General features: G+C 46.8%; 1 protein-coding gene across 2 annotated transcripts in view; it reads right to left on the minus strand.

The window, feature by feature from the left end:
* The window catches only part of LOC144762250 (exportin-5-like), a 1,106,737-nt gene that overhangs the window by 478,119 nt on the left and 606,903 nt on the right, over positions 1–21,715 (minus strand). For both annotated transcript variants that reach the window (XM_078647393.1, XM_078647392.1), the window contains exon 19: positions 19,674–19,855. In XM_078647393.1, coding sequence (XP_078503519.1) covers positions 19,674–19,855 — 182 coding nt within the window. The remainder of the gene's footprint in view (positions 1–19,673; positions 19,856–21,715) is intronic.

The following is a 21,715-nucleotide window of genomic DNA, read 5'->3' on the forward strand; positions in this document are numbered from 1 at the left end:
GGGGACGAACAAAAGTTACTTACCTGTAAACTGTGGTTCTCCAGTATTGGTGTCTTTCATAGATTCACATGCTTGAATATTCCCCGTCGTCGGAGTGGGAGTCCCACGGTACATAAAATAGTAGTAAAAAAAAAAAATCACATATATAGAAATATATGTCATAGTAATAATAATAATAATAAAATAGAATTTAATAATAATAATAGAATGCTTGAAAGTGCCATAGAACATTATTAACACATAAGGAAGCATTGAGGGAGAATCACTTTACTGGCATATCCATGTCGTTATGATAGTCCAAATTTCAGGCTGTCGCACCCTCTAGAACCTTCTGCTCAGAAGCTCAGGCCCTCAGATTTTCGTAGCACAAGAGTGACAAAAGAGTGGATGAGGAGCCGAGAGCCTCTGAGGGGAGGAAGGGTGGGTCGCACGTGAATCTATGAAAGACACCAATACTGGAGAACCACAGTTTACAGGTAAGTAACTTTTGTTCTTCTCCAGTATTGGGGTGTCTTTCTGGATTCACATGCTTCAATAGAATAGCAATTCAGAAAGGGGGCGGTGATGGACAGAGCATCCGAGTTAAACAGAACACTCATACCCAGTCAAAAGATCAGGGCTTGATCCATCACCGTTTTTTAGCTCACTGCACCATCCCAGTTCAGAACCTGGCTATATGCAAATTAGTCTGACCCTGGCCCAGTGCATCATGGGAACAGGGCAGACCAAACTACCAAGCCAATTCTTTACTGGAATTTACCAAACTACCAAGCCAATTCTTTACTGGAATTTACCAAACTACCAAGCCAATTCTTTACTGGAATTTACCAAACTACCAAGCCAATTCTTTACTGGAAGTACCAAACTACCAAGCCAATTCTTTACTGGAAATTATTTTGGCCACCATGAGTGTGGAAGGGTATGCTCAGACATGAGTCCCTTGCTCACTGCACCATCAGGATTCAAGCAAGCCGGGCCGAAGACGGCTGTAATGCCAGAAACCGGCCCCCTGAAGCTTGTTTCCTTTCCAGTGAAGAATTGGCTTGGTAGTTTGGTCTGCCCTGTTCCCATGATGCACTGGGCCAGGGACAGACTAATTTGCATATAGCCAGTTTCTGAACTGGGATGGTGCAGTGAGCTAAAAAACGGTGATGGATCAAGCCCTGATCTGTTGACTGGGTAGGAGTGTTCTGATTAACTCAGATACTCTGTCCATCACCACCCCCTTTTTGAAATTATTTTGGCCACCATTAGTGTGGAAGGGTATGCTCAGACATGAGTCCCTTGCTCACTGCACCATCAGGATTCAAGCAAGCCGGGCCGAAGACGGCTGTAATGCCAGAAACCGGTCCCCGGAAGCTTGTTTCCTTTCCAGTGAAGAATTGGCTTGGTAGTTTGGTCTGCCCTGTTCCCATGATGCACTGGGCCAGGGACAGACTAATTTGCATATAGCCAGGTTCTGAACTGGGATGGTGCAGTGAGCTAATAAACGGTGATGGATCAAACCCTGATCTGTTGACTGGGTAGGAGTGTTCTGATTAACTCAGATACTCTGTCCATCACCACCCCCTTTTTGAAATCAATAGAATAGCAAGCAATAGCCAATATATCCATAAAAGGTTACAACTGTAACGCATAAACATATCGCATATTTAAACAAACACTATTAATGGTACACTGATGCGAAAATGCAAAAACCTTTTATGGCAGGAAGAGGGAAGCAACAGAGGCTCACCTTACTTGAAAAAACTCAGAAGCACCGCTTGACCCACAACAGTGTCTGCGCCGTCAATTACCTCCAGACAGTAGTGCCTTGTGAAACATACGTCTGCTGGACCACGTTGCCACTCAGCAGATCTGATGGAGGCACTCAAGCGAATAGGGCAGTGGAGTATGAAAACTGCCATTGTCGAGTGGGCCCTCACCGGAATAGGTAAGGGCTTGCCCATCTATGTATGACAAAAAGAGATAGCTGATGTCAAACCATGGGGCAATGGTTTTTTGGTCACTGGATGCACTAAACGCATCCGCTCATACACAAGAAAGGTGGTCTAGCTTGCGAAGGCAGCTGTCCGTTGTATGTAGAATTTAATACATCGTTCGAAATCTAAAGAATGTAGAGTGCGCTTAGCTGAAGACTGAGGGTTTGGAAAGAAAGTTTCATAGGATGACTGGTTCATAAAGGTGAAAGTCAGATAGAACCTGTGGTATAAATAATGAATTGGTGCGCAGCACCAGAGAGTCACTTGGAAGTTGAATTGAAATATATTTGATGGTAAAATCTTGAATAAGACTCACACGTCGAGAAGACGTGAGAGCGAGTAGGAGGGAAACTTTCCCCGTTAGAAATGTCGAATCCAAAAATGGATTGGTTGAAAAGAAGCTTTGAGAAGCTGGGCTAATACAACGTTGAGGTGCCGAGTAGGCGGGGAACGCCCGATGGGCGGACACATCCTGTAGAGGCCCTAAAAGAACTTGCGAATAATCCGGGAAGAATAGAGACCTGAATCCATCATGGCGAAAACGAGAAGTGCAGCCAGTACTTTTCAAGACGAAATGAGAAAAGGGCTGACTTTGCCATAAGGAGAAAAACAGGTAGGGTTTGCTCTGGTGTAGCGTGCACAGAATCGATGCAGACAGACACGCACCAGATACCAAAGCATTTACATTTTAGTTTATATTTCTAACTAGTGGAGGGGCTCTTGCGTTCGCGAGAAACCTCCCTTCAGTCTGCAGCAATGCACAAGAGAGCAAATTCAGATTGCACAGGTTGAAACCACAAGCTGGAGGCCTGAGGAATGCGGATGGTAAATCCGTCCGTACTGTACTGTCAGAAGGTTCGGCAGAGGGCGAAGCGTGATAGGTTCGCAGCAAGGTAGTAGGAGGAGACCCATGCACCACGGTCGACGAGGCCGTCTGAGCACAAAAAGTGGGATGTGACATGGTTAGAACCTCATTGTCTGCTGGAGACGAGGCACAAACAGAATCGGCGGAAAAGCAAATGCAAATACTGTTGACGAGTTCATCTAATGCAGTTCCGCACGATCTTTCGTGGGGAAGGCAGATTGCATAGTATAGGCATTTGTGGTTGAGAGGCGTTGCAAACAGATCCAGGGCTGGTTGTCCCCCAGGCATAAGATGTGGTCCAGGGTCCGTTGGTGGAGATCCCACCCGTGGTTGTCCTAGGCGGATCCGCTGAGGGAGTCAGTCATGACGTTCGAGACCATTGGAACATGTATTACAGAAATATCAACGCGATGGTGAATGGCCTATTCGCAAATGTGTTGTGCTTGTTTGGGCGACAGTGATCACGTACCTCCTTGCTTGTTGAGATAGTGTATAGTGATAGTATTGTCTGTACATGCTAACACGGATTCCTCTCGCACCAGGAAGCGGAAGGCTTTCAGAGCCAGGAAACTGGATAACAGCTCCAAGCGGTCAGTGTGCGACATGTGTTGGAAAGGCATCCATCAGCCTTTGATGGAAAAAACCCTGAAGGTGCGCTCCTTAACCTTCCGGAGAGGCATCGTTGGTAAGGGTGAGCGGTGGAGCTTCCGAGGAGGGAGCGGTCTGCTGCGACACTGGGAGTGTGGGCCAACCAGCCCAGCGGTGTCCTCATTCGAAAGTTAAATTAGATGTCGTCGAATGAGCCAGATAGCTGTTGCCCTGCTTGGCTAGCTCCTCTAGCATTTTCTCATGTGTAATCTGCAGTTGGGAACCAACTGGATGCAGGTGGAGGCCGTGGCCAGGAATGACTTTGAGGATCTACTGAAATGGACCTTTTTTGTACGTAGAAGAACCACCATGTGGGAGATGCAGGCCTGTTGTTTGTGTAAAACAAACACCTTTACTAGGCTTGTATTGATTGATGCTACGAGAAATATTCATATCGGAGCTAGGACTACTTGGGACGAAATGCGTTACTTACCTGTAACAGCAGTTATCCAGTATTGGTGTCTTTCATAGATTCACATGCCTGAATCATTCCCCGTCGTCGAGACGGGAGCCTCCGGTATATAGAAAAGTAATGTCCTATAGACATACATAAAGAAAAATAGGCCTAAGGACCTCCCCTTAGTAGCCTATCCTCGTCCTTATGCAAAAAGGACCAAACTCTTAGAGCCAGCCAATCAGCTATCACCTCCCTCTAGAACCTTCCCTGCTGGAGCCTCAGTCTCTCAGATTTTCGTACGCACCAAGCTAGGTAGGCGTAAAGCAGGTAGAGAGAACGTGAGTCCTTCCAGGGGAGGCGGGAGGGTTGCATGTGAATCTATGAAAGACGCCAATACTGGATAACTGCTGTTACAGGTAAGTAACGCATTTCTTATCCAGTATTAGGGGTGTCTTTCACAGATTCACATGCCTGAATCAGAGTAGTTAGCAATACATTATGCACATGTCTGATGCAATGATGCCTTATAAGCAGTTAGATAATACACTCAGAAGCATGCGACTGTAAGCATTAGCATACATCAACATAACCAAAGAGAAGAGATGTGCATACCAGGATGGCGGGATGTAGGAAGGCTCACCTCACTGGAATAGATGTCGAAGCACCGCCTGACCCACTGCTGCGTCCTGCAGAAGCTCAACATCCAGGCAATAGTGTCTGGCGAAGGTATGCGGTGACTTCCACGTCGCTGCTCTGCATATGTCCAGAATCGGCACTCCAGCGAACAGCGCTGCTGATGTGGACATTGCTCTTGTGGAGTGTGCGTGCACCGTGGCATTCAACGGCCGGCCGGCCTTTTCATGGCAGAATGCTATCGCCGAAGAGATCCACCTTGAGATACTCTGTTTCGTGAGAGGAAGACCAAGCCTTGGTCTACTGTAGGCCACAAAAAGTTGTGACGACTTCCTGAAGTCTTTTGTCTTGTCCAAGTAAAACTTTATACACCTTTTGAGGTCTAAGGAGTGTAACGTCCTTTCTGCTGCAGTGGTAGGGTTTGCAAAGAAGGAACGTAGAACCACCGGTTCATTAAGGTGAAAGTCTGAAGGCACTTTTGGTATGAATTTGGGATTCATCCTCAGCACCACTCTGTCCTGCTTAAATTGCATAAATGGTTCCTGAATGGATAGAGCTTGTAACTCGCTGACTCTCCTGGCAGATGTTAGAGCGAGCAGAAGAGCCACCTTCCATGAGATGTACTTGATGGGTGTTCGATGAATGGGCTCAAAAGGATGGCTCATAAGCTGGGTGAGTACCAAGTTTAGATGCCATGTAGGTGGAATCCTTCGAGGTCTTGGATACGATCTATACAAGCCTTTGAGGAACTGTTTAATAAGCCTGCTGGACCAAAGCGAAGGGGCCTTCGATGATCTAGTGTAGCGTGAAATCGAAGCCAAATGACCCTTTATAGATGCATGCGCCAACCCTGACTCCGCCAAGTGTAGAAGGTATGGCAATATCTGTACAGGGGTAATCTGGAGAGGTGACAATTTGTGGTCCACGCACCATAAGCAAAACCGCTTCCACTTGAGGGAGTACGTTCTGTTGGTACTGTCTGCTCGTGCTTTCGCTAGGACCTCCCTGCATTCCTGTGGGATGTCTAGATGACAGAATTCTCTGTGCTCAGGAGCCAGGCTGATAATCTGAGCGATGGTAGGTTCGGGTGTTGGATCTGTCCGTTGGACATAGTCAGCAGGTTCGGGTGCTGTTTCAGACGAATCGGAGTTCTGATGGAGAGGCGATGAAGGTCCGAGAACCAGTGCTGCCTCGGCCAGAACGGGGCAATTAGGATCAGGGTACAAGGCTCTGCCTTCATCTTCCTGAGGACTCTGGGAATCATCGGGAAGGGGGGAAAAGCGTACGCAAAGACGCCGAACCAACTGATGGAAAGGGCATTTCCGAGTGACCTTTGTTGGGGACGCCAACTTGCGTAGTTTGGGCATTTGGCGTTCTCCCTGGTGGCAAAGAGGTCGATCCTTGGGATTCCCCATTCTGAGAATACCTGATCCAGTGTACCTTGGTTGAGCTCCCATTCGTGAGTGAGAGACGTCCGTCTGCTGAGTGCGTCTGCAATGGTATTGTCCTTGCCCGGGACATATTCCGCTTTGAGCGTGATCCCTTGGAGCACTAGCCAGTTCCAGATTTCTTGCGATTCGCGTGACAGAGTGAGCGAACGCGTCCCTCCCTGCTTGTTCAGGTAGTGCATCGTCGTGGTGTTGTCCGTCCTGACGAGCACCTGGGAGTTCTGGATACGTGGTAAAAAGGCCTTCAGTGCCAGGAAGACCGCTCGCAGTTCTAGAAGGTTTATGTGGAATTTCTTCTCCTGCTCCGTCCACTTGCCGCTGACTTGGAGGTCCTGGAGGACCGCTCCCCAACCTTCCAGGGATGCATCCGTGGTGATCACCAAAGGTGCTGCTGGAAGGGTAGGCCTGTCGACAGATTCCTGTGGTTCATCCACCATTGCAGGGTCTTGGACATTTGTGGTGTTATTCTCACTGTGTCGTCGAAAGAGCCTGTACTTTGAGTCCATTGGTATGCGAGGGCTTCTTGCAATGGGCGCATCCTGAGGCGGCAGTGCGGGATGAGGAGGATACAGGACGACATCATGCCTAGTAGTGATTTGAAAGTTCGAACTCTCATGGTCTTTCTCGAAGCCACAGCCGTGGCCAGAGAGACGATCTTGTGTTTCCGTTCCTTCGAAGGAAATGCTTTTACGCATTCCGTGTTCAAGGTTGCCCCCAGGAAGGAGATGCTTCTGGTCGGGGTCATGCAGGATTTCTCGAGATTGAGAGTTAATCCTAAGTGCATAAAGAGATTGGTGCAGGCGTTGGAGGATGAGGTCGCGCCTGTCGCTGAGGGAGCTTTTACCAGCCAGTCGTCGAGGTAAGGGAAGACCTGGTGACCCATTTGACGTAGGAAGGCTGCCACAGGAGAAAGGCACTTCGTGAAAATCCGCGGCGCGGATTTGAGGCCGAACGGCAGCACTTTGAATTGGTAGTGGCGTCCTGCCACCTCGAACCTTAGGAATTTTCTGTGCCCTTTGAGTATTGGGATGTGGTAGTACGCATCCTGGAGATCCAGGGATGTCATGAAGTCTCCTCTTTCGAGGATGCCTAGTATTTCTTGGATCGTCACCATCCTGAACGACTGACTCTTTAGGAAAGAGTTGAGGGCTCTGAGATCCAATATGGGCCTCCACTTTTTCCCCTTCTTGCGAATAAGAAAGAAGCGGGAGTAGAATCCCTGTCCTTTTTGAGACGATGGGACCATCTCGATCGCTCCCTTCTTCAACATCGCAGATATTTCCAGGAGCAAAGGCCGCAGGTGTTTGTGTGGCAGTTTGCATGGCGGTGTTGGAGGTGGGATGGTGATGAATTCCAGGGAATGGCCGAATCTTATTAGTTGTAGTACCCACCGATCTGTGGTTATGAGATGCCAATTGTGTAGGAAATGGGTCAACTTTCCTCCAATTTTGAATGAGGGAGATTGTGGCGGGACTGGCTGGAGTAATCGGTCACTGGCGACCGCCAGTGCCCCTCCTCTGGTTCTTTCCACGGAAGTTCGATCTTCCATACGAAGTTTGGCGACTCTGCTGTTGCTTCTGCGGATACTGCGATTTATTTTGGTATGAATATGAGGATCTATTCTGGAAGGACCCCCTGTAGGAGGGTTGACCTCTGGACCTGTTGCTCCGAAAGGACTGGTTTCTAGCCTGCAGCGTACCCAGTGTTCTAGCCGTATCGGTGTCTTTTTTGATGTTCTGGAGCGCTTCATCAATTGTGGCTCCGAAAAGATGTTCGCCGTCGAAGGGCATGTCTAGCACCTTTGTTTGAACTTCTTGTCTAAATGAAGTAGCCTTAAGCCAGCCCTGGCGCCGCAGGACTGCTGCTCCAGCTAATTGGCGAAAGCCAGTCATGGCTCCATCTATGGCACAGTCTATGATTTCCGCTGCCGAGGCTTGTCCTTCTGAGAGCAGTGCTTTGACCTCTTCCTGCATTGTATCTGGTAGCTCCGCCAAATAAGGGACTATGTCCTCCCACAGTTGGCGATTATAACGTCCCAACAGGGCTATAGAGTTGGCGACTTTGATAGTCATGGCTGACGTAGTGGTGAACCGTTTCCCGATGGTATCCAACTTTCTTCCCTCTTTGTCCGGTGGTGCTGACAAGGGAGAGGAAGGGTTGCGGGAATTCTTCTGAGCTGCCTGGGTCACCACTGAATCAGGTTTCGGGTGCCCATTGAAACAAACTGCCGCCTTGGTGGGAGCTTTGTATTTCTTGTCCAGGCGTGGGATCACCGCAGGTATGGAGGCCGGCGTAGCCATCAGTTTCTTTCCCTGGTCCCAGAGAAATTCTATAATCGGAATTGATTTAGTGATCTTTTTTGTTTGTTCTTTAAAATCATATAAGAAACATTCTGTTTCCGTTGTTTCCATTTCCATGTGGAAACGCTTTGCTGCCCGTTCCACTAACTTATGGAACCCGTCAATGTCCACTGGCGGAGAATCCGACTGGCGTGGTTGGGGTGAAGCTGGGGAGGGCGCAACATACTCGTCGTCTTCGTCCTGATCCGTGCGATCCTCTGGGACTTCGCCTTCTTCCATCTCCTCAGCTTCCTCATCTGAGGATTCCACTACTTGAGGTGAGACTGCCTCATGGGAGGCCTGCGGAGGTGGTCGCGTCTGTCGTGGGGCTGCCGGTGGAGCAGATGTAGCCGGCGTTGGGCCCCTATCCTCAGCAGCCTGTGCCTCCGGGAAACGCTGCTTGTAGTCCTGGATGAGATGTTTAAGGTCATCCACGATGGACGCAGGATGACACACCATTGGGGTCACTTCCGTCCGTACCTGCGCTTGGAAAGAGTGTTCCTGGTAGGTAAGCTCCTCCTGTTCCTCATCAGTGCTTTGGCATTTCACGTGGAGGTCTGCGATGGACATAGCCTGAGTCGTCATTTCCTCTTCCGATTCTTCACTCTGGAGAAAGTCAGAAGATAAGTGGCTTTGTACTTTGCTTGGGGATGTCGTTTCAGGCGTGATCAGCTTCTTTGGCAATTTGCGCGGTGGTGTCAGCGGAGGCAGCGTCCATGACGACGGTTCCACTAGCTTGGACGTCTTCCATGGTTCCGCGTTGTCCCTGGTCGTAGACGACCCTCCCGTCGACGTTTTTGTCGTCGACGGCATGTCCTCCGTCGTCGGTGGCTCAAGCGACGAGATTTGTCGTCGTCGATGTCGACGTCCTCGTCGACGTCGCACTCGTCGACGATTCGTTTCTCGTCGCCGATTCATTCCTCGTCGACGTCTTCTTCGTCGACGGTCTCGGCGACGAGTCTTCCGTCGACGGCGGGCTTCTCGTCGTCGACGTCCCTGGCTTTGTCGTCAATGGGTTCCTCGCCGACGGTGTCATTGTCGACGGCCCCGATTTAAACGTCGATGAGCTCTTCGTCGACGGGGTCGTCGTTGACGGCCCCAATTTCGTCGTCGACGGTGTTTTAGTCGACGACGGTTTCGGCAGTATGACAGATGGGATGGGCCTACCTGCCGACGACGATGATGGAGTGGTCGTCGTCGATGCGAGGACTGACGACGCCGTCGTCGTCGACACCGTCGTCGTCGTTGTGGAGACGGCGAGTGGCGTCACAGCTCTCTTTTGCGTTGAAGATGGCGTAGGCTTGGTGGATGAGTGCGCAGGCTTCTTAAAGGCGTGAGAGCCTGTGTCAGACACTGAGGAAGTTGTAGATTTTGCCTCTGAAGATTTCTTTTGCATCTTCATAGGAGGAGTGTCTGAGGGGCCAGGGGGTCCCCCCTTGGCCTCTTGAGGGAGACGCCCGAAGCCATGGAGAAGCTGCCCTCTGAGGACTCCACATTATCCCTCTGTTTAAGCCTGTCCAGCCAAATGAGAAGTCGACCTTCTCTATCCCTCAAGGTCTTATTAGGGAAAGAGCGACAGATTTTACAGTCCTTGGGGACGTGGTCCGGATAAAGGCAGTATAAGCACAGGTCGTGCTTGTCCTCCACATGGAGCCTCTTCTTCCCACATGAAGAGCAGGCCCTGAAAAGGGCTTTCTTCTGGGATCCAGACATTCCTTAAACATGGTAAGGCAAGACAGCACTTACTGCAAGAGAAGAGTCTGAAGTATCCCAGTTGAAGAATTTGAGAAGGTAATCCTTTTTTCAAGTGAAAAAAGTAGGTTTAGAAGATATCCTGAGGAGAGCTCAGGCTGGAGACTCCCTAGCACAACGTGCGGTAGAAAATCTGAGAGACTGAGGCTCCAGCAGGGACGGTTCTAGAGGGAGGTGATAGCTGATTGGCTGGCTCTAAGAGTTTGGTCCTTTTTGCATAAGGACGAGGATAGGCTACTAAGGGGAAGTCCTTAGGCCTATTTTTCTTTATGTATGTCTATAGGACATTACTTTTCTATATACCAGAGGCTCCCGTCTCGACGACGGGGAATGATTCAGGCATGTGAATCTATGAAAGACACCCCTAATACTGGATAATGGTTATGATTTTTTTAAAATTAGGTTTTGAAACAGTGCCTGACAAGTCTGGGTGTGCTGGACTGCCTGTTGATAAGAGCGAGCCCTTATGGTACAGTCGTCTAAGTAATGATACATTTGTATGCCTTGCAGACATAGACAGGCTGCCACTGGTGCCCGGATCCACGTAAAGACACGTGGAGCGGACCGAAGTCCAAAGGTAGGACCTTGAATTGAAAAGGTTTGTACCTATTGTAAAGTGTAGCCACTTCCTGTGCTGTGGAAGGATTGGCACATGAAAATAGACATCCTGGAAGTTGAGTGTAAATATAAAGTCGTTCTGGCAGTAGTACTTCAGGACCTTCTGGAGGTACAACATTTGAAAAGTTTGCGCAAAGATCAAAAATCAGGCGCCTCCTTCCTGACTTGCTTGTTGATGAGGAACTGAGAGTAAACCCCAACTCTGTTGTTGGAGATTCGGAACCACTCCGGTGGTCCCTGTGTGTAACAATATAGACACTTGTGCAAACGACTTGCGTAAATGAGAAGGTAGAGGTCCCCCTTTGAAGGTGTAGCAAGAGGGAATTTGCCAAATTCTAGAGCGTGCCCTTTCGACACAACTATTAGAACCCCCAACAGACAAATGGCATCATTGACCAAATGGAATAAAAGAGAAATTCCACCGTCAGCCTTTTTGGGATGGATTATGGGTGGGTTCTAAGGCTAGTCGTTGTTTCCTGGAAGAATTACCTCCTGTATACGAGTGGAGTCGAATAATGCAGTTGGTTCCGATTGTAGAAGTGATAGTGGGTGGAGCTCCTTGGAAAAGAGGATGTGGAGCTGCAACCTCAGGCACCCCGAAAGGGCTGCTTTCCGTACTGGAGAGAACCGAAGATGCGGGTAGTGTCTGCCGTGTCTGCTCAACATGTTGGCCAAAGAGGGATTACCCATAAAAGGTACGTCCATTATTTTAGTCTGTACCTCTGGGCGAAAAAAAACGAGCATTCTGCCAACCTTGTCTATGCAATACTGCCGCTGCTGCGAGCGGTCTAAAAACTCGGAGACGCAATGTGCACTGCACGGTTTATTGTTTCTGATGCACTCCTCCCATTCTTCCGCAGGATCCTTGAAGCGTCAGCCGAGGATGATTCGGGAATAAGGGCTACCTGCACCAACATGCCAGAATGCCAGACTACCCCAGGCAGCGGTACCTTCCCAAAATGGCTTAAGAGTGGCCTGCTGAAACTGTGGTTGCAGCCATTGTCAGGTTGTAGTTGAGAGACAAGACAAGCAGGTGAATTGTCTGGCGCTTTAAATATTGTGTTCGAGGCGTGAAAGAACCGCCAGCGCAGATCTTGGGCTCAGGAAGAGACAAAGACCTCTTGTCAAATAAAAGGTATCAGAGGCACTGAACAAACTTGTGTCCGTATTTAATTGTAAAATCAAAGAGAAAAACGATCTGCTTCTTTCCTGGTGATGAGGGGAAGATGAAAGCGAGCCGCCGTTCTCTCCATGAGGAGGTTTGATCCTCCACTATCCACCGGAGGGTAATGTGATGGAGATTCAGGTGTAAGAGAGGGTACAATTTCACCATGGAACAGGACATGGCAGCCTCGTCGTCAGAAAAACATAATTCTGGTCTTAAGGAACCAGAGGCTGAGAGTCTGGCAAAGTTTTTTGCTAGTCCAAGAAATTATTGCGTTGAGTAAGGAGCCATCACGCCATCACATTGATGTAGCGGAAAAGCAGTGTACGACTAATAAATAGGCTACAAAAGCACTGTGTATATAGCCAACTGGCAACTAGGTTAACCGTCGACAAATCCAACCTTTGACTGGGTCAACCGTCGATGAGGCCAACCGTAAACGAGGCCATCTGCGTCAACACAGCTAACTGGCGACAACGCCAACCCTCCTCGAAGCCAACCGTCGACGAAGCTTTCCGTCGTCGACAAAGTCCATTGTTGGACAAAGTTGATGAAGTAATTGCTGAATTGTAACGTCTAAGGAGCTGACCGTCGACGAGGCCACAGGCGACGAGCCCACCATCGACGCAGCTCTGTCGTCAACGAAGCCAACAAAGCCAATCGTGGACGAAGCCAATGATCGTCGACGAGAATGACTGTCGACCAAGTACACCGTCGACAAGCTCACTGCCGACGAAGCTGACTGTCGCCAATGGGCCAACCGGCGACGAGGCTTACAGTCGACGAGGCTGATTTCACTGTCGTCGATGGAGCCACCGTCTACGACGAGGCCACCGTCGACGACGAGGCCACCGTCGACGAGAGGGAACTGTCGTCGACGGAGCCACCGTCGACGACGGAAACTTAGAAGTAGAAAATGGCCTTTAAATTCGTCGACACACTCAACGTCGTCGACGAAGTGACGACGGAGTCTTTCATCGTCGACGGGCGTGTTGACGAGCCTGCCGACGGACTGGCACCTTTCTAAGTGTAAAGGTGGCAGTAAGAGTCTGAAAACTCCAGAGACCAGGTCCCGTAGACGTGGAGGCCAGCAGACTCCGTGGGAAAACAATATCCAGAGGATCCTACTTCGTCCTTGGAGGCCAAGAAGAAGGAATCTCAGTTCCACACCCACACTTCGAGAGGATTTAAAATGCCCAGAACAAACACTCACCATGTCAGAGACAGGGGTGACAGAAAGTCTACAACTCCTGTAGCCACAGAAGAAGACGGGCCTCTCTGCTCTCAAAGGTCCTTTGAGAAAAGGGTTCCACAGAACCTGCGACTCCTCACCTGAAGTTCAGAAGAAAGACAGGACTATCGAGAGGGTCCTTAGAAAAAGGGCGAAGCTTTCTACAGGCGAAGCAGAGTTGAAAATAAAGACTTCTTTGAAGAAAAGTAAAAATACTTGCAGATTGTAGAAATTTTGAAGAAAAAACTGAGCAGAGCTCAGGGAGACTCCCTTCACAGGACGTGCGGTAGAAAATCTGAGGGCCTGAGCTTCTGAGGAGAAGGTTCTAGAGGGTGCGACAGCCTGATTGGCTGGAATTTGGACTATCATAACGACATGGATATGCCAGTAACGTGATTCTCCGTCAATGCTTCCTTATGTGTTAATAATTTTCTATGGTACTTTCAAGCATTCAATTATTAATCATTAAATTCTATTTTATTAATATTATTACTATGACATATATTTTTATATATGTGATTTTTTTTTACTACTATTTTATGTACCGTGGGACTCCCACTCCGACGACGGGGAATATTCAAGCATGTGAATCTATGAAAGACACCCCAATACTGGAGAAGATGGTGTGAGAAGGATAAGTTACTTACCTGTAATCCTAGTTCTCTTCCAGGGGTATACTCATCAAAGTCATAAGGACTGAATAGTCCCGCCCACGTGCAGGACCCCGGAGCAGTAGCCAATAATATGCATACATTAGAGAAATACCAGAAGAAAGTGATACAATATCACAAACTGGCGAGCTCAATGCTCCAGGATCCTCACAGAAGGAGCCGGAAAAAAGAACTGACCTAACTGTCACCTGTGGTGCATGATGGGAGCCTAGAGGCTCACAGAGGTCTTAAAGGCACGGCGCCTGATTTTTCTGTTGTTACTATGCAGCCTATCTAGGCTAAAGCTGCCTCTATGATCCTGCCGGTTTTACCTTTGAAAATAAAGGTTGTGTGTTTCAAAGAAAACCAGGGCAGTATTTTCTTCTTTGCATTGTCATATAATGTAATTTATATGTCTTTACTTAGCAAATGTAAAGATTTTACAGGTAATAATGGCAGTTTTTAAGCCTAGTATGGTATATATTGGGCTGCATATGTATATGTATATGCATATTATCTATCCTTTCACCTCCTTTCTACACAACAGGTCTCAGAAATTCAAGAGCAACAACCTGATGCCCTCTCCTGTACCGGTATCGTTAGGGGTCCCTCAAGGATCCTGCCTATCCCCTACTTTGTTCAACCTAGTTATGGAACCTCTCACCGCATTGCTACAAGCATCCAACATACACTTTCACATGTACCCCGATGACACTCAACTATATCTCAAACTACAATCAACCAAAGACATTATGCGTCTGAACTCAACGATCAGAAGCACACAATCCTGGCTGGCCGATAACCACCTCAAACTCAATGCTATGAAAACTGAGTTCCTTCTGATCTCACCTCCCGCGAAAATCTCTATCACGCAAACCTGGCTCAAACACCTAACTGCACTCAATGTCCAACCGACCATAGTGGATTCAGCTAAATCTTTAGGCATAACACTTGACGCCAATCTCAACATGCAGCAGCATATCAGCAAGGCAACTAAGGGAGCGAACTTCCAAATAAATACCTTGAGGAAACTTAAACCCTTCCTCCCAGCGAAGACCTCCAAACTGCAGTACAAGCACTAATCATCCCTCGCATAGACTACGGCAGCATCGCCCTCTGTGGTCTCCCCCTAACCACAACGGCACCCCTAAGAGCTTCACTAAACGCGGCAGCGAGACTCATCACTGGATCAAAAAAAAAACTCACACATCTCCCCTGACTTTAAATCCCTGAACTGGCTGCCTTTTGAAGCCAGAATTCATCTGAAAATTGCCTGCATGACGCACAAAGCTATACACCTGAACTCTCCCGGCTACCTCACTCAGAAGCTGACAATTTCCGGCGGTTCCAGAACCACCAGAAGTACAAACAATCTTCTGCTGTAACCTCGAAGATTCCTGAAGGAAAGAACTTACAAACGCTCCTTCTCAGGAATGGCGCCTAGGATCTGGAATTCACTCCCGCCTGAAACCAGGCTCATCCCCTCCACTTTTCTTTTCAAGAAAGAAAGAAGTTAAAGCTATCCTCATGGCTAAACACACTTGAACTACTACTTTTGATCTTTTTAAGACTGTGCGTCGATCTGTACTACTTGTTCTGATCCCTTGCACTTGTATTACCCACCCTACCCCTTGCCTATGTAAAGCGCTCTGTTATCTGCAAAGATCTTGTTCGCGCTATATAAAACTTTCAAAATAAAATAAATAAATAAAATAAATATATATATATATATATATATATATATATATATGGTTATTTTATGCGTATTTATATATATATATATATATATATGTAGATATATGCATATTATTGGCTATTGCTCCGGGGTCCCGCACGTGGGCGGGACTATTCAGTGCTTATGACTATTAATGAGTATCCCCTGGAAGAGAACCTGCTCATTGCTACTTGTGCAGCTTCTGAGGCACCCTCGAAGTTGTGCATTGGGGATTGAGAAGCCCCAGCCCCGAGCACCTTTTGCACCGACGCACAGCCCTCCACACTCACTGAGTGCCGCGTGGGGCCTGCTGGTACTTTTGTGCTCGACGCGTCTGTCCGGTCACTTGCCCGTTGGCTAGTGGCCTCTGTGACGACGAACCTTTGAATTTGCATCGCTTGCCTGGTTGCTCCAGGCTCGCTCCTGCTTCCCTGAAAAAGGAGAAGCCCCCCAGACCTTGCTAGTCTGAACAGAAGCCCATCTTCGATTCCTGCGTGGGTTGCATTTGCCAAGGCCTGTTGACTCCGATCTGGAAGCCGACACAGAGAGCATTCGTGGGACAGTCCGTATCCAGCTCCTGGTCGTCGCCGACGCCTCCTGGTCCACATGGCTGCAGAGACAAGCTTCACGACATCGCCTGGTTCCTTCCTGGTCATTGGCTAGTGACCCAGACTCTGTCCCCTCTGCTTTCAGATACTCTTCATCCTCGATCCGCCCTCGGATCCAACCGGACACTTCTCTCCTGGTCGCCTGCAGCATCTTTTTACAGGTCTCCATAGGATTCAGCGACGAGACCCGACACAACTTGACACCTATGCACCCAGCTCCTGTGGGTGAGGTAATGAGAGTACACCGGTGCTCCTGTGGGTATTGACTATCCTAGTGTCCTAGTTTTCAGTAGCTTTCTCCTAGTCCATCCGGAAGTGTCCTAAATCAACTAGTTTCCAACTCTTACGTTCCCATTGTATCCCTATGGTAACTCGTGTGTGTCTTTAGACACTGCACACGCATCCCGTGGGCCTCCTGCTTCCTAACCTTTGGTAGTACAGCGTAGCCCCAGCGATTCCCTAGGCCTACTCCCTGTTCGTGACGTGGTCCCTATACCACTATTTTAGTATATGGTTTGCAACGCCCCTAGGGCTCGACTGTATTTTGTGCAACTTATTGTATGGTAATTAAGTATCTGGTTATGTGCTTTGGCCTGTGACAAAGAGTTCAGAGGGGTTGGGTTAGTAATAAATACATATATATTTTATATATAACCTGTGTGGTGTCCTTTCATTTGGTATTCAAGGGGTTACATATGGTAAAACAGCTGGTTTTACATGCTCCCTGATGTTTTAGCCTAAGACTGCTTTGTCCATGCTACCACTAGGATAGCTGGTCTATAAGGTTGACTTTACAACCATCACCATAAGGGTTGTTTGGACTGGTGCAAGGTGCTCACTAGAATAGTGAACATCATATACCAGGCCAACTTCTCACAACCATACCTAGACAGGATGGTAAAAACAGCACAGCGTTTACCTAACAGAGGCCATCTTTGGTGTAACACAGGTAAAAACAGTGCTTGTATGTAACATGAGCAACAGAGAATATGAAAAGAGCGTGCCAAAATGTTGAACTTTTATATAATATGGACATTAAACGAAAGAGCCAGAGGGCCAGATGTACGATGCTTTTCAGCGTGCGCAAACGGGTCAAAGATTAGTTTGCACACGCTAAAAAGCATGGGCACATGTACAAACAGTATTTTGCGAGTCGCAAATAGGAAGGGGCGTTCCCTTCCTAATAGCGACTGCAAAGCTATGTAGCAATGTTTTGCAAACGCAATTGCGGTCGCAAAACACTTGCAAATTACCACTTACTTCAAGTAGGTGGTAAAGTATTCACAAATAGGAAAGGGTCCCTAAGGGACCCCTTCCCCTTTGCAAATGCATGCAATGTTATTTTTTAAGGGCAGGCAGTGGTCCTCAGAGTAGGGTTTGCATAATAGGAGTACACCTGATTACTACCTTGTTTTATATGCCTGCATATATACACTGTTGTTTTAACAGCTTGTTAGAACTGGGGGACTCTAGTTGGCAATGGTATACGCCCTTGACCAAATAGGGACCCTTGCTTCTAAGTCACGGAAAGGGGATTACACTACTGGGTAACCCCTTCTCACCCCCTTGGCAGCTTGGCACGAGCAGATAGGCTTATCTCAGAGGCAGCGAGTTAAGCATTTGTGAAAACATACAGTAATACAGTGAAAACACTACAGATGGACACCACACAGGTTTTATAAAAATAAGTATGATTTATATAACTTATCACAAGACAACGAACGAAAAAAATCCACAATACTATACTCAATAATAATTCTTCAAGATGGTAGAAATGAATATACGTTATCCCGCATACTTTCATCCGGCATACCATTACCCCTCATTTTTCACAAATAAAATGTAATTGCTCCGCGATACCATTACCCCGCAAACTTTCACTCCTCATATGACTTTACCATGCATGCTTTTACAACACAAATGCATGTGTGGTGAAGTTATAAACTGTGTAAAAGTGATATTTATATATTTATATATATATATCTTTCCAACTAGGCCCACTTTCGAGCTTCCAGGCGCCCTTCGGCGGTGCAGCAAGGAGCGGCAGAGCCCGCCGCAATTACTTTGCGCTTCCTTTCCCCGTAGGGCGTTTTTTCTTCGCGCACTCTCTGGCGTATAACAAAGTGATGTCCAGTCAATATCTCCGGTTCAAGTTTTGCTTTTAATAACAGAGGCCAAAAACCCTATGCGTTTTTGAAACGCGTAGGGTTTTTTGCTGCTGTTATTAAAAGCAAAACTTGAACCGGAGATATTGACTGGACATCACTTTATATGCCAGAGAGTGCGCGAGGAAAAAACGCCCTACGGGGAAAGGGATATATAGATATAGATATATCCACCCTGAACCCCAAAAATACCCCAAAACCCTAACGCACCCGAAACCCCAAAATTACCCCTGCACCCCAAAACCGAAATGAACCCTGAACCCCAAAAATACCCCTGCACCCCAAAACCCTAACCAACCCTAATCCCTAAAAATTATCCCAGCACCCCCTAAACCTAAACGCACCCTGGATGCCCAAAATACCCCTGCACCCCAAAACCTTAAACCCCCTGAACCTTAAAATACTCCAGTACCCCAAAATGCACCCTGAGCCCTAAAATTACCCCTACACCCCAAAACCCAAGACCACCCTGACCCCTAAAATTACCCCAGCACCCCAAAACCCAAACATACACAACCCTAAAATTACCGCTGAACCCCCATAACATATAGCCCTGCACCCCACCCCAAACCCTATACTTACATTTGAAAAACATATGCTTTTACCATTCATGCATTTACAACGAATTTCGTTGTAAAAGCATGCGTGGTAAAAGCATATAAAATGTAAAACCATGCGTTGTAATGGCATTGCGGAGTCATGGCATTTGCTTTGTCAGGGTATGCGGGATAAAAGATTTGTGGTAATGGTTGTTTACTGGTAGAAATAGTTAAAAAATAGGTTATTCACTTAAAAGCAGTCTTTAGCAACAGATAACCTCAACTGGAGTTATAACGACATCAAGGTCCAAAGAAATCTCAAAGTACTGCGCTGCATCGGGCCCGGAGTCAAAACAGACGCACAGAGAACATCCCTTAAAAAATTAAACGTAAACGTTCAATTTTTATATTTAAATGCATTCCGTATTCCTTTAAAGAAAACAGGCTGCATTAACACCTTAAGTGCTCATGACTAGCTCAGCTCGTAATGAGCCGTGGAACGCTCACACGCGGGGATAATTCCCCTGTGCCTCATGACGAGCTGTCATGAGGCACGCATAAATGGTGGTCTGCTGAGCCCAGCAGGCCAACATCCCTGGGAGGGCCTGTCATTCCAAATGGACTGGCAAATTGCGAGAGGCTCTTTCATATTAATGTGCCTCGCAATTTACGACCCCATTGGGAATCGCAAGCAGTGTTAAACACACTGTTGTACATGCCAAATAGCGCCTCGCAAATGCGACGCAATTTGCGAGGCACTATTTGGCAGGTCGTACATCTGGCCCTGGGTGCTTTATATAAGAAGTGGCATGAAGTGGAATGAAGTAGATTCCAGTCATTATGGTATGAATGAAGGAGCCAACTTGGAGATTGTGAAATAGAAAGCAGCAACACCAGGTATTGCATACAATGAACTTACCTTATGAGAATCAGTAAGTTGTCAAAGACTCTAAGAATCAGCCGAGCACATGGGTTGCGATACAGTGGGTCACCATTAGGAAGCATACCACACACAAATGATCCAGCCTTTGCCTCTTTCAGGTCACTTGGCCATCGGGTCTCTTTTAACACTCCCAGAATGGTTGATACACAAAAGCTTAGCTGAAGTAAAAATAGAGAAACAATAAATAAAATTAACAAAAAACAAAACTTGAGAATTTGTTTGGGAATAAAACAGAACTTATGCTGCTCAGAAAGCTTGAAGGGCAAAGCTGTTATGGCCAAGTTAAACAAGATTCTCTTTACCTCAGAAGTGATCACTTGCCAAAGAGTTAAAGCTATGCATGGTTTGCTTCTTTCAGGTGTAGGCCACTTATCTAAGGAAAATATATGCCACCTATGATGAAAAGCACTGGTAATCCATTAAGGTTTAGGTTGGGAGGCTTTAGAAGTACAAGTACACTACACAGTTAAAAGAACACTTATAAATTAACAAGCTTTGTTTTTTAAACATGGATTGTAATAATTTGAACTGTTAAAAGTTCTTTTTTCTTTAAGGGTGATTGAAAGGTAATAAAGGGACATAGGTTCTTTAATTTTGCTTTAAATGAACAGGTCATATTTTGGAGGATGGGGCGTAAAACATCTTTGGAGGCCTTGTGTTTCTACCTTTCATTACATTAGTAGTAATTGTTTGTTTTGGGCACAGGCCCATAAAACATATCATACAATAAATAATAAAACAAACAAATATATTCTAAATTAAGATGATCAAAATCTATTTTATAGAAATAGGTGTCAGATTTCTGCAGTGTTATGTCGATTCCTTCTTCAATTGCTTTGGTGCTGTTTACATTCTTAAAATCTGTTCCTTTGTGTAAGCCTTGTTGCTCAGAGCCACAGCTACCCAGGGTTGAGCTGAAGGTTTGCCAAACTAAACCTAAGGGTCCTAAACGGGTTGAGAAGTGTATTACAGTGAAGTTGCACTACCACACCATATAATACACCTCATTAGCTCACATAAACCATATGAGGATGGGTCATCACAAGAAACTACTTGTGCGTACCAAGATATGTCCCTGGAGTATCACTGAGGCAAACTAACTAAGCAGGCGAACAAGCTGCTCTCAGGACTGGGAGTTAAAGCAAACTATAGCAGACACACTCTTCCAACACCGGAATGCCTCAAGTAGACCTTTTCACAACCACAGAAATCACAAAATGGCAGTTCTTTGCATCCAGGCATTACCATCTACAGTCTCTGGGAAATATCATGTTGGTAAGCCGATACAGGATATCTGCTTATACTTTTCTCTCAGTACCGTTGATATCAAATTTTCTAGAGAAATTCAGAGTATCCAACATGACTATGATTCCAATAGCTCCCAAATGGCTTTGTGAGCCATGGTTCTCACACTTGCTACAACTGTTAGGGAAACACAGTGTCATAATTCCTTAACACAAAATCACTCTAACCGTGCAGCAGGGGAGGGTTTTTAACCCAAACCCATGAGACCTACAGTTAGGGTGTGGTTCTTGAGGTAGCAGTGTTTCTGCGTTTACCAAGGCACATAAACCATCCACTAAAAGAAGTTACACCTTCAAGTAGAATAGATATCTAACTTGGTGCCAAATTAACTACAAAACGTTTAGCATCACGACAGTAATAACCTGATAATGCTCATATTTCACTAATTGTAAACTCTTGTACACTTCACTAAGAGTTTATCAGTCAGCTATTGCAGCTTAATTGAGAGGGCTGCATAGTAAACAGATTTTCACAGTTCCATTAATGAAAAGGTTCATGCAAGGGGCAAAGAGGCTCTTCCCTGGTAGAACCTACCCTACAGCGGAATCTCAATTGGTTCTAGCTGGGTTAATGAAGGCGCCTTTCGAGCCCATGCATAAAGCCACACTAAAACACCTTACTTTGGAAACAGTCACCTTAGTGGCTATGACATCATTAACAAGGGTAATCCAGATACATGCACTCAGTGAAATAACCATTCCTAGCCATACCAA

This window comes from Lissotriton helveticus, chromosome 6 (genome assembly GCF_964261635.1).
Source record: "Lissotriton helveticus chromosome 6, aLisHel1.1, whole genome shotgun sequence".
NCBI classification, from domain to species: domain Eukaryota; kingdom Metazoa; phylum Chordata; class Amphibia; order Caudata; family Salamandridae; genus Lissotriton; species Lissotriton helveticus.